Source organism: Desarmillaria tabescens, assembly GCF_030435595.1.
Source record: "Desarmillaria tabescens strain CCBAS 213 chromosome Unknown EV420scaffold_2, whole genome shotgun sequence".
Classification (NCBI taxonomy): Eukaryota; Fungi; Basidiomycota; class Agaricomycetes; order Agaricales; family Physalacriaceae; genus Desarmillaria; species Desarmillaria tabescens.
The window spans coordinates 735,496-749,932 of NW_026848301.1; the positions used below are offsets into that span (position 1 = coordinate 735,496).

A 14,437-nucleotide genomic window follows, 5' to 3' on the forward strand; every position below is an offset into this window, starting at 1 on the left:
TATCTGAGCTGAACAGGCTCACCGTAGACGCCCTGTGTGATTTACAGCAAATGCTCTGGACAAAGTCGAGTACGTTCTCCCCACAAAGTGACCGTGTACATATTGACATCTCTGCGTAGGAGCTCTACAAAAAAAGTACAAGATAAAGACTTATAAAACGCTTCGAACAAGACTTGACAACGACCAGGATTTCCGAGATGCCTACAATCTTGCGACGTTGAGAATGAACGAGCAAGGACACGATTTCCCAGGCGATGTACGTCTCCTTAATTCCAGCGGCTCTTCATTCTCGCTTACCGTTCCGCAGGTTGCAGATGAATTTGTCCTTCTATGCGTAAAGTTGTTCAGGATCAACACCGCCAGGACGATACCGTCAAACTCAAATCAGTCCCCTCTGCCACTCGACGACAATGGACCAACTTTAATAACATAACCGATGCCAGCCGATTGTCGTCAAGGGGCCGGTTTGATGTCTTCCATGATGGTGTAATGATTTCGGATTAAAAATGCTTAAAAATCGGTCAAAAGATGTAATAAATAAGGCACTAGTTCTACAGTAAAGATGTGACTATGAAAGTAAGTGTGAGCTCGGATTCAGCACTAGCAATGAGAACATGCTTCACCATACGTTAACAAAAACACCTTGAACATATTCTTCACTTCGCCGTCTCTACTGTGAGGGGATTAATCTCTTTCTCAGACACGGGCGCAACTTGATGAGCAGCTTCCTTTGGCGCTGTCACTAAGGTCTCCTCCGCTTCCAAATTCTTATCTTCAACGACTTGGGGCTCCGTGTCAACAACTCTCTTCGTCTCATTATTATCAATCTCCTGCTTGGGCATATTTGCCACCTGCTCCTGATTCGCAGACGCGGCAGCCTTGACTTCTTCGGCTGTGGTGGCCTTGGCTGCCTGCAGGACTATCGTTTCCGCCGGTACCGTAGATGGTGAGGGCGCCAAGGTTATTTCGATACCCTGAGATACGGTTTTTGGCGTGGGTTCCGATGTATCACTGACGACCGAAGGAGAAGCAACATTTGCAGCATCCACGTCCACGCCGGTTGTAGAGGACGTCGCGTCTGCTGACTGATCCAGCGTTTTTTCAACCTCGGTATCGACCTCCTCTGACTTTTCATAATCGACATCGGCACTGAACGCTCCCGTTCTGACACTATTGGCCGTCCAGAGGCTCCTGTCCCTCACCAAGGACGGCGTGCCAACGTGAATCCTAGCACTCCACTTGCTCACTTCGCTCTCCCAACTGCCGCGTCTGGAACTCCTCGGCCTGAGGGCCCTGACACTGGCATCAACATCCCGCTCATCAACATCATCGCCCAACACGAATTCACTCCTGCTCTCCACATCGATACTGCCGTAGTGTGACACAGAATCCCCGAGTGCCGAGGGTGGTGACCGTAGAAACCCGGTATTTGCATACGCGGATGACGCGAGGGTCAGTACCGAGGCGTTGTCTAGAGGCGGTGATGAAGGCCGAGGGTTATTTCGAGGGTGATGAGTGGTATGAAGCGGCGCTTGAACTGATGGAATGGAGAAATTTGTCTGGGTAGATGAATTTCGCAACGAGGTTGATGAAGGAGGAAGGGCCGAGAAGGTAATCGATGCAGCGCTGGTGAGCAGTGTTGGATTAGTAGCAGTGGATGAATTTCGGGCGTGGTGGCGGTAAGATGTCGGCGTCACTGGGGCCTGAGCGATGTGAGCCATACCGTTGCCATGCAAGTCGATGCTGAGCAACGTTGTGGGCTTCGTGCTCGCAGCAATGCTTCTGAAGGTACGAGGGTTTGAGAGGTAGGATGACGACGACCGTGACGGGCGACGGCGACGGCGGTGAACTAGGTGGCAACGGACGCATAGACGCATCCTCATCTGCTTCCAATGCACTGGCTGGCGACCACATCGAGTCGCGCCCCGAATCACGCCTTGAAACTGACGACTGGTCGCTTGTTGAATCGAGGTCCTCATTGGACTGCGACGCTACGTCGACTGAGTCCTCAATAAGCGATATTGTCTGTCTATTGGAGCCGATGTGATCCATTCCCCCGCCGTTCGTTGCCGGCGAGGGCAAAGGGCTCGAAACGACCCGGTTGCTCACGCCTCGCAGAGGAATAGCATTTCTCGTCTTGGGGGCTTCCCTCTTCGATCTGACTGTCCCAGCAAGTTTGCGCTGGAGCCAGTTTATGATAGGCTTGCTCGACCGTCGAGAAACTTTCTTCTGGGTGGACGCTGGAGCAACGGCAATAGGAGACAACTGTGGCTTCTTGGCAGGTGGCGCTTTTCGCTGTGCTTTGGTGTCGCTACGAGCAGTCAATGGGGTATTTGACGTCGTTGGCGACATGATAAGATGGAAGAAAATTGAGGAGATAGGGAAGTCGTGGTGGTGGTGGTAGTGGAGAGAAATGAAGAGAGTCGCATGTGCAAGGACGCCTTATGGCGGCGTTTACTCGATTTGGCTTTGGATCACGATCGGGGATGACTCATATCTCCAACGTAAAATAAGCAGGTCTCTTGAAGAATTTGGTTACAAGTATTCAGGGTATTCGCCACCAAAACGGCCAGGGCATGATGATGATGCAGGCATGTATATCAACCTTTTTTCATGTAAAATTGCAGAACTTTGAGAGAGGAGCAGATGTCGCTCCAAGTCGTTACAAATCTCAATCACAACGCGATGTAGGCCTGGAGAAAAGCAAGAAATACAGCTTTGTTTTACATTCTAAAACTACATTACCAGTCCATTCTTTTCGGGTTCTTCGCAGCAGCAACAGGAATCTTGCCCGATTTGTATCCAAATCCTATCCAACCACGGCCACACAGCGCTTCTTCTCTGCTCAAACTCCTCAATATCCGAGCCCTTCTGCAACGTCAACGCGATGTCGTCAAGTCCGTTCAACAAGCAATGTCTCCTGAACGGATCCGTCTTGAAGGGTATCGCAGCCTTGCCATTAGGGTCTGCGAATCTCCTCCTTCTCCAGATCCACCTCGAGCTCCAATCCAGCTTCCGCATCTTCCGCAAGCGCCCGACAGTCCTCCTGCGGTATCGCCACAGGTAACATGCCATTTTGCATAGAGTTATTACGGAAGATATCGGCAAAACTGGGCGCTATGATGCATCGGATGCCAAAGTCATTTCTGAAGAATAATCAGCACAGGAGACCCTGACAGGACGATAAAGCGCCACTTACAGACTCCACGGAGCGTGTTCGCGGGAGCTTCCGCAGCCAAAGTTCTTCCCGGTGCAGACTAGAATCTTGGAGCGGGTATAGGGCTCGCGGTTTAGTATGAAATCCTTATCTTTACCAGTGTGTGGGTCTTTCCGCAGGGTAAAGAACAGCGCATTCGCAAGACCCGTCCGTTTCAGGGTCTTCAGGAATTGTTTTGGAATGATCATGTCGGTGTCGACGTTTTCGATGTGCAGGGGTGCCGCGATACCCTTGACGACAGTGAATTTTTGAACGGTGGAAGGTGCCTCGGCGGGAGGAAGGTCAGATCCCGTTGAAGGAGTGACTGAAGGAACCTGAGGAGCTGGGGATGGCAAAACCGCGTCATCCATGAACTCAGACGCCTGGGCCAGCTTCAGCTTGGGACCCGCAGCTATGTTCGAATCGGCGATAGCAGCCCATGAATTTACGAACGTCTGTCAATTTTCCAGTGATAGCTGCTGCCAGCAGCCATCGCAGGACTTACTAGGTGCGTTCGTCCACCAGAACCTTGGCGACCTTCAAAGTTCCGGTTGCTGGTACTCGCACAACGTTCACCAGGAGCAAGCTGGTCTGGGTTCATGCCCAAGCACATGGAACACCCTGCCTCACGCCAATCGAAGCCCGCACGTTTGAAAACCGCGTCCAAGCCCTCCGCTTCGGCGTGTTTCTTGATCAAACCTGACCCCGGGACGATCATCGCGTGCACCCACGGAGCAACCTTAGGCATCGGGGCCTGCGGCCAAGACCACCCTGGCTGCTGAGCGCATGTCCTCAATACGACTGTTCGTGCATGAGCCGATGAAGACTTTGTCAACCTTGATGTCCTCCATAGGTGTGTTAGGCGTCAAACCCATATACGCCAAAGATCGCTCTGCAGATGCGCGCTTGACAGGATCTGTCATCGTAGATGGGTCGGGAACAGCACCGGTAATAGGAACGACAGTCTTGAGGGGATGTTCCCCATGTAATGGTGGGAATGATGTCTGCGGCGTTGATTTTGACCTCGATATCGAACTTGGCACCTTCGTCGGACTTCAGTGTACGCCAGTATGCTTCGGCGCGATCCCATTCTTCACCCTTGGGAGCAAGAGGACGTCCACGGAGGTAGTTGAACGTGACTTCGTCTGGCGCCACCATTCCAGCACGCGCACCGGCTTCAATACTCATGTTACACACGCTCATACGTGCCTCCATGCTGAAACCACGGAACACGGAGCCGGCGTATTCGATGACACTCCCGGTTCCGCCTGCCGTTCCTATGACGCCAATGATATGCAAGATAACGTCTTTAGACGTTACTCCTTCATGCAAGTCACCGTCGACTGTGATGCGCATGTTTTTGCCCTTCTTCTGTAGCAGGGTTTGGGTAGCGAGGACATGTTCAACTTCGGATGTACCGATACCGAACGCGAGGGACCCGAATGCACCATGGGCTTGAGAAAAGAGTCAATAGCCTGTGAAATTCGAAATGTCTTTCTACTCACTCGAAGTGTGAGAATCACCGCAAACGCAAGTGATACCAGGAAGGGTGAATCCTTGTTCAGGACCTATAACGTGTACGATACCTACAAGGTATTGAGCGGATGAAGGGTGTCAATCACAGAAGACGTACCTTGACGCTTGTCCTTCATACCAAAGTAGGTCAAACCAAACTCCTTTACGTTGTCTTCCAAGGCCATACATTGAGCTCGAGAATCAGGTTCTTCAACGAAAGACTCGATAGTAGTCAAATTTTTTCGAGAAATTGTTCTGCGGGATGATGTTTCAGTGTACATTTACATTCCCTTCGAGCTCTACCCTACGGAATGTTATGGTCAACGGTTGCCAACGTACAGTCAGGTCGTCGAACAGGTCGCCCTGCAGTCCGCCTGAGATCTGATCAGGTGGTGGACCCAGTTACCGGTTTAAATGGACTCACAGGCCTTCAAACGCTTGAGGGCTTGTTACTTCATGTACTAGATGGCTGGAGCGGTGTCGGAATGGCTGGAAATTATGCAGTAAAGACGTTTGCTCACCGATCTATGTATATGAGGGCCAATCCATCGCCTTGTACATCGCTATAATCGCAATCAGTGAGAACGAAGCTAATTTCGGTATTGCAATCTGGCGTACACGACGTGGTCATCCCAGATTTTGTCGTAGAGAGTGCGGGGTGCAGAAACTGCAGTAGGCATGATAGGTGGAAGTTCAGAGGCAAGAATGGAAGTCGTAGCAAGAGATGGCAATCGTATTGGTTCGAGTACAATTTATATATGATCCTCCACAAAGTGAGAATGAGTCGTTCGGCCGAGGGTATCGGACTTCGGACTTCACTTGCAGCCAATCACGTTTGGACCGAATGTAAACCCGAAAAAAATATTGCCAAAAGCAGTCGACCGCGAAGTAGTTCCCGCGAAACCGCCGCAATAACGGATATACACAATCTCATCCACTTTCCTGCCGCTTTTCTAGGATCGGGTCAGACTTGGTATATTTATCATACAAGCTACGTTGATTATGCCAATCCACACACGGAATTGTACACTAGATATGGTTTTTCATCATAAGAACAAGGGCTACATGCTCAGTGGCGGGGGTAGCTTAACGATTGTAGACCCTGTAGAAGGTCTGACAGATGACTGAGTAAAATGAACTGTCAGATCATAGCGACCGATAGCACCTCGGTTAGGCTACTAATCGTGTTCAAAGACGGTGCCCAAACTGCTACGTTTCTCGTTCCAAGACCAAGAGTTAATCGGATCGTCTTGTCCAGCCTTGTATAAACTCAATCGTCTTCGTGTTAGAGCAGATACAGGGAACTCCGAGTTGTCGTCGTCTGATTGGAAGGATAAGAGTAGCAGATGGTCATTCTTTGCGCTACTAACCTTGCCCAAAAGTACCAACGGTCTGGAAATATTTCTGCATCAGAGGGCCCACAGCTTCTGAACGTGCGCGGTTTCGGCCTTCGTTGTCATAGTGGTAATCTTGTTTCACCACAGGAAGCTTTAGTCGATGTAGTTGGGAGTCGAACAGCACTACTGAAGTACCACTGCAAAGACAACCTGAGGACAGACACCAACCGCTTTTTTCATAGCTTTTCGTACCCTGGGGTTTCAGAAGATAAAAATGCCGCGAAAGACAGTGCCCTAATCACTAGAGACATATAGGATGAGACCGTCCAGGAGTGCCTTGGTGACAAGATGAGTTGGAGGATATTGCAATGTAGACTTCACGTACGACGTGGGATTTGACTCTACATCAGAGAGGAAGTATGCTGAGAGCTCGTGGAGGATAATGAGGCCTGGAGGCGCGTCGAGGGTAGTTTTCGGATGGAGAATATGGGTTGACCCTTGCTGCGGTACCTCAAGGGAAGCCAAAAGAAAGGCAAGGTGTGTCGGCGTCGGTGGATAACTGAGAACAGCTACCCTTGATTCATTCAGAGTGTAGTAATAAATGTAGAAAGTACAAACAGCATTTTGACGCGAGAAGACATCTCAGATACACGGCCTTGGCCTGAATGAATAGCAAGCCACGAATCATTGTATTCCTTCAGTGCCACAGTGACAAGCTGATTTGATGGCGATAAAAATATGGCGCTAGAGCTGTTTGCTTGACTCGTGTGGGATAAAGCAAGATGGATTGGCGCCGAGGCATGATAAGGTCCCTGGATCAAGAGAGACGTGAACGACGGCAACTGGGGCTCAAATCCTGGAAACAGAGAAAGCATCGACGAGCAGACGTCGACAATGTTGAGGAACCTAGAAGAAACGACAAGAGAGTAGCAGTGAAAGCCGCTTATATTACTGTACATCCCGGCGGCGGCGCCTGTTCGAAGCTTCAGGGTCCCTTGTACAGCATCCACCATCACCTACAGCATGATTTACTCTACTTATTGCTTGATCTCCCATCGTTTTGTTCTCTATTCCCTTACTTCTCACTTTACAGCATCAACGCGCATAGAAAATGGGGTATCGTAGCGACCTCCTCATCTCTCTTGGCAAGACTATAGCCCAGATTACTGCCGATTTCGCACCTGTGCCCGGCCTGTGTCCCGCTGTCGATCTGCTGTGTGGCCTTATCCAATTATGCGACAATATCACCTTGAATAGGTACGCGAACACGGTTCAAACCTGCGATCTCCAACGTTCTGAGCGATATCCTACAGAAATGCAGCCCGGCAGCTTGGAGATCGATGCCATGAAATGCTCATCGCTTTCCGAGAGGATATGAAGAATGCTCCGGGGAGCATGACAGAAGCAATATATGCCGTTGAAGAGTATGTTTGCTCCTCTCATTCTATACATCGATTTGTTCAGATCTTCGTTATAGCACCTTGACCAACATACAGACACGGATGAAAAGCTGCGCTTTGCTTTCCAGGACACATGCCTTCCTGCATCAAAAAGAGGTTAGCCGTGAAATAGAGAAATGCCATAGCATCATATCAGACTGCATGACTAGATTCCAAGTCCGTTCCTCGTCGCTCTTTGATTCATCCCACTTACTATGAATCACAGTTGTCGTCGCACGTCGGTATACACCGTTGGCAAGAAGACTTTGAGAGCAGCAGGAAGGCCGATCAACGTGAATTGGTCGAGTACCTTGCTGAAATAAAAAATACTCAAGAAATGACGAATGTCGCAATGACTGAGAATACCGAGGCCGTTAGAAACCTCATGCTCATGTTTCAGACAGTAATTGTTACTCTGCTCCATATTTACACTCTTCACTTATTCGTATGTGACAGATGATGGGCGAAAATAAGATCACCGCCGACCGTGTCCATAACTGGCCTTTCGAGCAACTTGTGGCAGCTCCAACAGGAATCTGGACAGCTTCTCCCTAGCTTTCATCTCAAATCTGGTGAAGTTACTCGCATTGGACAGTTTCCAGTGAGCGGTACGGCTGCCATGGACATATATGAAGGTCTGTACCTCCAACGAGAGAAGGTGGCCATCAAGGTCGTGCGGTCGATCAATGCTAATGACAAAAGTCTAAGGGTAAGAAGCCGTCGATAGAGAGGTCATCCTGACTGATACGCTGTATTGCAGCGTTTTATGAGAGAAGTTGGCATTTGGAGTGATATTTGGAATGTCGATAAAGGAAGGTACATCTTACCTTTCTACGGATTTTGCCAGGAGGATGGTCCATTCCCGTGAGATGTTCATCCCATTCTGATTATAATCCCGTTCTGACTGAATTAAAATTAACAGATACATGGTCAGTCCCTGGCAGGAAAATGGGACGGCCCTGCAGTATGTGAAAACTAAGGACTTGGAAGCATCGAGCTATCAACGACTGGTTAGCTTCGTAATCTCTGATAACTATGATGTTGATTCATATGCATTTATAGATCAAAGGTATAGCTTGTGGAATAAAGGTCCTTCACACTATGAACCCTCCCGTTATTCATGGCGATATCAAAGCAGTTAGTACATATGAATCAGACAGTTCCAGGGCTCATGCTCACGGCGTTTGAATGCTAGGCCAACATCGCCATCAATTCTCGTGGAGATCCTCTTCTCGCTGATTTTGGCCTCTCTCAGGTACGTACTCTACTTCAATTCTCTTACCAGTCTGAACGAGCTTGTTCCCTATCAATTCAGATCGTTGAAGACATTACAGGGATACCCTTTACTCAAAGTCGCGGAGTGGCAGATTCCTACAGGTGGTTCGCCCCGGAGGTGTGTGTGGGACAAGGTGTCCTATCCACTTATTCGGACATCTACGCGTATGGGATGACTGTCCTCGAGGTACCGCTAATATCTTTGGGCCAATTTCGACTACGACTGATCATAAATCACAGCTGCTAACCCATCAACAACCTTATAGAGAGATCAAGCACACGACAGAAGTGGTTATCAAGTCTTCTAAAGGTGCACACCCTTTGCGACCGATGGAACGTGAGGTCGTCGCTAGGGGTCTCAAGGATAGACTTTGGGGATTGCTGATTTCCTGTTGGGCCGAGACACCGAGACACCGACCATCTATCCAATCCATTCTTGAATATTTCTAACATAATGCTTGTGTACGCATTTGATACCTGCTAGTAATCAATCTTAATCGTAGCTTAAAGCGGGCCGGAAAATGAACATAGGTCAAATTGCGAGAAGATGCGTTGTCAACGTGGAGGCGGTTTCCTGCTACGGGTCTCTAGCTTGTACGGAACATCATAAAAGCGTCGACCTTGCAATCGTGATGATACATGCGCAGTATCATCGATCCCACTTAATAGCTCTGGGTGGCAAAAGACCCACTCTATTTGACGCCGCCTGAGCTTGATGATGCTTGCGTGATATGCCGCGTAGACTCCTGATAGGTTGTCGTAGAATGGTTGAGGAATGACATGTGAGTCTCCGGTCCGTCCATCATGATGTCTCCGATATCCGGGGGGTAGTGCCGAGAGTTAAGACTACAGTGTGATACCCATAGGTCAGTACATTTGAGAGGAATCGGATAGACTTACATAGAGAGGAATGAGCATGGATAGACTGCAGAGTATGCGTGATGAAGACAGCCGATACAAATAATAAAGTTTACTCACGGCGTACCATGACAATGTATAGGGCAGCGTCAACGAGTGCGTCGGGCGCAATCACCCACTGACCGCCAGAATTGAGATGAGCCTCAGATTTCCCTTTTTAACATGAATAGACTTACGCTGATAACGGCCGCAATTGCTATTGACCTGTGTAAAGTTCAAATAATTATCGTCTGAGTCCTTGTATCAGGATAGTAAATTTCACTGACGTTGTCAGCGCCCCAGTGTTGACCGCGTATTGTACTATCGCCTGGAGTGTCTTTGACCTGAGAATGAAATTCAGAGGAGGACAGAAATGACAGACGAAACTGACGAGAGTATGCTTGTTTCACTCTTCCGTATGTAACAAGTCATTGACCACGTAATTAATATGTCGCAGAGACACTCGCAAGCTAGTGCACTAATGGCGTAGGGCTGAGGCTCATTCACCGGAATGCAATACCTGGGATTTAAACAATGACTCGCCTGGCTCAGTCTTTCCTTCTCGAAATACCTGATTTTCGATCTGAGCATACGAAAACATTGTGTCAAAACTGCATGTTGTTGTGAAGCTAAAGGGACCTACATTTCTGCGGCTAGGGCTTAAAAATACATAGCACTGAGTAAAGATCAAAAATCCTTAGGAAAGACTTACAGGCTCCCATGGCTAGAGATATACAGCTTGAATACATTTCTCACAATATGGGATAAACCCTACCTGTTTGCAGCAATGAAAAGAACATCTAGACTGATGTGAGATACGGCCGTTGAAATAAGAAAGGTTCAATCCGCTTACTATGGCTGCAGGAACGACGAATCTACGTCCATTGACTGATTGAAATGTTACGCCAAGGTCTACTTTTGATTTTCGCGAACTCACGCAGGTAAAGCCTGTAGGCATAGAAACTGGATCCAGATGGCTTAGACTTCTCTGATATCTCCCGAGGAAATGCAAGCATACAATTGGACGAAGGAGCTAACGATTGCTGTTGTAGATACTTTTTCAGTGCTGCTCGGCGGTACAAAAACAAATAGGACTGAACCTCCCACTGGTATATGAGCCTGGCATTAGAGCTGAATGAGCAAAAATGTGCACGGATAGCTTTTATAAAATGCATACAGCAGAACTCCTATGACTCTGTGTTAGCTCGTGGATCGCAGGCTACGAGACCAGCTCACCAGTTTGAAACAGCCAGCGTTTCGAAATCCGCGAAATGGGTAATCGTGTAGTAGTACATAAAATGGCAGACAAGGATCAAATGAAAACTGTTGATGCTCCTAGTATACCAGTAATCGTGAGTAATCGCATTTTGTGAGGGTCAATCATGGTATGAGCGTAATCACATCAACGCGGCAATCTGAAAAGGATACTGCATCAGAATAGACCATGATATACGGAGGAAACAAACGATAAAAAATACTGACGAATGCTCTTAAGAGGAAAACCGTCCTTGGCGCTGTGTCTGCTCATACAATAGGAATACAGCTGAAGGAGGGAGACACCGTAGACCCTTGACCACGTCGATTTAAGCGCCGCTCTTATGAACGGCGAGAGAAAACATACATCGATCCAATGACAACGCCAATCAAGGTCGCGCCAAGCGTACCGTCGAGTTCGAGAATGGGCATCTTGAACTGCAAGACTCGCAGCGTCCGATCGTACAAGAAGAAAGAGACGAACGGAAAGTTGCAGTGCTTACATATGTACTATGTGTCAATAGCATCCGAAGCTAGAGCTGCGACGTTGGACGTTTTTCGGTCGCTCTTTTCCAATTTCTGATGGAAGGATGAAAAATAACGAGAAAGATATCTATAACCGGTGACAAATAGAGAGGTTTTTAAGGAATCATAAGACCTATTTTGCAGCACGCAGCTTGTAGCCGAGTTCAACATCTGAGCAAAACGGTGTCAGCGAAAGATAAGTAACGTTTGTGAAGCTTCTTGTTGCCAGTGGCAACCAGTCCGTCGCTGATCGAAATTTCTGAGGAAAGAGAGGTCCGCAAATTGTTGTTTGCATTTTTTCCCTGTTGTCTGAGAATTCGCGCCACTAGATTCGAAGAGTCAGATTCATAAGAAAGGTTCTCCGAGTTGACACTTAACCTGCACGCCGGATCTCCCGAACCGATCCTAACCGATCAACGTTGATTTTGATCCAGATCATCGACTTGGTAGGGAGCCAATTGCCACACCTCCCGCCACTGCGGCTGAATCTGAAGGGACCTGGGATTTAAAGGTGGTCTTAACAAAAAGAGCTATCTTAGTCTATCTAAACAGTCGATGTGGAAAAAGGCCCCTCATATTTACTCTCCACAGGATTCGACGTTGTATGGATAGTAATCTGGGTGGAGTTCCCATGGACAGTAGTATGGATCCCAGACAGGTGATCCAGTTCTGTGTCTAGCGTCAGAACATTTCGAAGGTGGTCTCGAGAGTTCAAGCTGTTATATGAAGTTAGCGCGATGCTTGAGATAGGTACCTGGTTACATACATGGCGAGGAACGAGCAGGTATAGACTACAAACAGTCAACAGAAGACCCCATATTTTAGCGCATTACTTACGGCGTACCATAACAATGTACAATGCGGCATCGACAAGTTGATCTGGTGCAACAGCCCACTAATCAAGACATAGATGAGTTCTGCACGTTCCAAGAGTAGAATAACGTTGAGCATACGCTAACAACACTCGCAATCGCCGTTGTCCTGTAAGCAGAAATCATTCAGTCCTATTCATACCAGTAGCACAGAACGTACTAACGTGGTCAAAGCACCCGTGTTAATGGTATATCGTATCAGCAGTCGCAGCACCTTGCTTGTCCTAATACTATGTAAATGTTAATGAGATTGAGGACGACGAAAAGTCAGACTTACGAGGAAATTCCAGTCTTGCTCTTTCGGAGGTAGTAAGTCATTGATAAAGTAATGACAACGTCGGAAATGACTTCGCAGGCGAGAGCGCTAACAGCGTAGGGCTGTAAAAGTGGATGAGCGAGTATTCATACTGAAGTATCCGAAAAAGTCACCATGCTCTCCCTACCGCGTGTATAATATCTGACTTTGGATCTAGTGCGCGCAACGTCAAATTTTGTGTTTGCCTTGAAAAATGAAGAATTCCGACATTTTGACCGCGAGGACTGACGGTATAATGATTAGTAGATGTAGAACTTTCCAAGAACATTCTCCTTACCAACGGCAATAGCTGCGAAATATCATAAATTGAATGCCAATAATGGACACGATTGCATCATGACCCGAACTCACCTGTCTGGGACAGAGGAAAACCAGATCTACGCATATATCAATGATAGCATGAAAGGATAAGCTAACGGCCACACACGATTATAGCTGGTATGACATAGCTTCGCTGGCCGCTAACTGCCTGTGATCTAAGTACGTGACACGATTATCTTTATGAACAGCTTACGGATGTAGACCCTGAAAGCGTAGAAGCTTGTTTACGGTAAGTAACATTCCTTGAATCTTTGTAGAATAGAACTTACAACTGAACTAGTGAGCTAGCGACGGCTGATGAGAGAAAGGATCCAATTAGTGTTTCTACAGAGAAGGATGCTGATTGACGGACCTCCAACGGGAATATGAATCTGGAAGTTATGTGAAGTGCTGAGTAGGTATGCTTAGAAAACTCCGCAAAACATACTGCGACGCTCCTATGAAGGTATATCAACTCATTTTAAATTGGATGACAATCCGAAAACATCCTCACCAATTTGATACGGCTAGAGCCTCGAAATCCCCAAAATGTGCGACGGAGTAGTGATACAGAAAATGGGACACGAGGATCAAGTGGAAAGTGTCCACACTCCTAAAATAACAATCAACGGCTAGAAATTGGGTTATGCGCGACGTTCGTACATCAGCACCGTAATCTAGACAAAGAAAACCAGTCATATTATGTGTGACACATAGAAGAGAGAACCAGGAACTCACAAACACCCTCAAGAACAACCTGTCCTTGGAACCGAATCTTATACAGTAGGTATAGAGCTGTAAAAACGAATATACCGTAGATCCTTTGAATACATTTTACATTCAACTGCAGTCATCATGACAAAATGATGGCCTACACTGATCCAAGGACGACGCCGATAAACGACGCACCCAGCGTTTGGTTAAAGTCGAGAGACGTCATGGAAGAAGATGAAGAAGTTCGAAGTAGTATGGGAGCACAGGGTGATTCAAGACTGAAACAGCTTCGGCCACATTATGAGTACGGTATAGCGCCCATCCACTCCGGTTTTGATGATCGTAGTCCAGATAAAGTATGCGTGAAAACGGGGAACTAGACGTGGTTGCTACTTCGCAAAATACATTCGGAAGTCTTCCTCCGGAGTATGTTTGTATCGTGTATTACAAGGTCAATTATTGAAGATGAATGCACCTTGTATGACAGGTCACTATCGAAGAACACGACGCGTATCGGCCCTGGGTAGCTGCCGGCGCGCGCGGAGCTAAAATTTCAACAGCAGCCGCTAAAAAGTTTTTAGCATCAACAGTGTTTTCAAGGCAGTGGAATCAACACCTGGATGTACACGGAGTGAGGGAAATCTGCCGTCAGAAAGCCCTAATTCAATTCAAAAAGTGGACAGGATAATGAGCATCAACCCACTGATCACGAAGTTCTAATATTAGCAGAGATGCCGCTCAAAGTCACGTTGCAAGCAGAAATTTTCTGATGGTGGCAAGACATCGTTCCTATCGGA

General features: G+C 47.6%; 6 protein-coding genes across 6 annotated transcripts; 1 reads left to right on the top strand and 5 right to left on the bottom strand.

The window, feature by feature from the left end:
* Positions 1–468: 468 nt before the first annotated feature.
* EV420DRAFT_1502030 (uncharacterized protein) lies at positions 469–2,520 on the bottom strand. The gene is made up of 3 exons (XM_060471095.1): positions 1,835–2,520; positions 624–1,782; positions 469–568 (listed from the first exon to the last, which is right to left on the bottom strand). The coding sequence occupies exons 1-2, from the start codon at positions 2,350–2,352 to the stop codon at positions 657–659; spliced, it is 1,644 nt and encodes a 547-aa protein (XP_060338215.1). The 5' UTR covers positions 2,353–2,520; the 3' UTR covers positions 469–568; positions 624–656.
* A 127-nt stretch (positions 2,521–2,647) lies between these two features.
* EV420DRAFT_1502031 (aconitase) lies at positions 2,648–5,470 on the bottom strand. The gene is made up of 14 exons (XM_060471096.1): positions 5,330–5,470; positions 5,233–5,274; positions 5,136–5,180; positions 5,020–5,085; positions 4,830–4,966; positions 4,702–4,782; positions 4,159–4,650; positions 3,967–4,112; positions 3,698–3,935; positions 3,646–3,675; positions 3,200–3,608; positions 2,996–3,146; positions 2,830–2,952; positions 2,648–2,786 (listed from the first exon to the last, which is right to left on the bottom strand). The coding sequence occupies exons 1-14, from the start codon at positions 5,389–5,391 to the stop codon at positions 2,742–2,744; spliced, it is 2,067 nt and encodes a 688-aa protein (XP_060338216.1). The 5' UTR covers positions 5,392–5,470; the 3' UTR covers positions 2,648–2,741.
* A 310-nt stretch (positions 5,471–5,780) lies between these two features.
* Positions 5,781–6,923, bottom strand: EV420DRAFT_1635211 (uncharacterized protein; the record flags this gene model as incomplete). The annotated part of the gene is made up of 6 exons (XM_060476416.1): positions 5,781–5,835; positions 5,891–6,032; positions 6,082–6,245; positions 6,301–6,384; positions 6,434–6,622; positions 6,667–6,923. 6 exons carry the CDS (start codon positions 6,921–6,923, stop codon positions 5,781–5,783), a joined length of 891 nt encoding a protein of 296 aa, XP_060338217.1.
* A 236-nt stretch (positions 6,924–7,159) lies between these two features.
* Positions 7,160–9,212, top strand: EV420DRAFT_1259792 (kinase-like domain-containing protein; the record flags this gene model as incomplete). The annotated part of the gene is made up of 11 exons (XM_060466971.1): positions 7,160–7,305; positions 7,362–7,472; positions 7,526–7,664; positions 7,714–7,880; positions 7,962–8,196; positions 8,248–8,351; positions 8,410–8,497; positions 8,550–8,624; positions 8,683–8,742; positions 8,803–8,949; positions 9,003–9,212. The coding sequence occupies 11 exons, from the start codon at positions 7,160–7,162 to the stop codon at positions 9,210–9,212; spliced, it is 1,482 nt and encodes a 493-aa protein (XP_060338218.1).
* A 242-nt stretch (positions 9,213–9,454) lies between these two features.
* Positions 9,455–11,345, bottom strand: EV420DRAFT_1635214 (uncharacterized protein; the record flags this gene model as incomplete). Its single annotated transcript, XM_060476417.1, has 15 exons — positions 9,455–9,608; positions 9,663–9,687; positions 9,741–9,798; positions 9,857–9,884; positions 9,947–10,003; positions 10,051–10,230; positions 10,303–10,318; positions 10,372–10,383; positions 10,435–10,459; positions 10,513–10,547; positions 10,597–10,622; positions 10,678–10,778; positions 10,837–10,846; positions 10,896–10,994; positions 11,281–11,345. The coding sequence occupies 15 exons, from the start codon at positions 11,343–11,345 to the stop codon at positions 9,455–9,457; spliced, it is 891 nt and encodes a 296-aa protein (XP_060338219.1).
* A 637-nt stretch (positions 11,346–11,982) lies between these two features.
* Positions 11,983–13,866, bottom strand: EV420DRAFT_1635215 (uncharacterized protein; the record flags this gene model as incomplete). Its single annotated transcript, XM_060476418.1, has 18 exons — positions 11,983–12,154; positions 12,205–12,229; positions 12,276–12,333; positions 12,392–12,419; positions 12,475–12,534; positions 12,588–12,688; positions 12,740–12,779; positions 12,835–12,850; positions 12,904–12,915; positions 12,978–13,003; positions 13,052–13,091; positions 13,141–13,166; positions 13,217–13,241; positions 13,300–13,318; positions 13,375–13,384; positions 13,441–13,603; positions 13,665–13,747; positions 13,802–13,866. 18 exons carry the CDS (start codon positions 13,864–13,866, stop codon positions 11,983–11,985), a joined length of 969 nt encoding a protein of 322 aa, XP_060338220.1.
* Between the last annotated feature and the right edge of the window lie 571 nt (positions 13,867–14,437).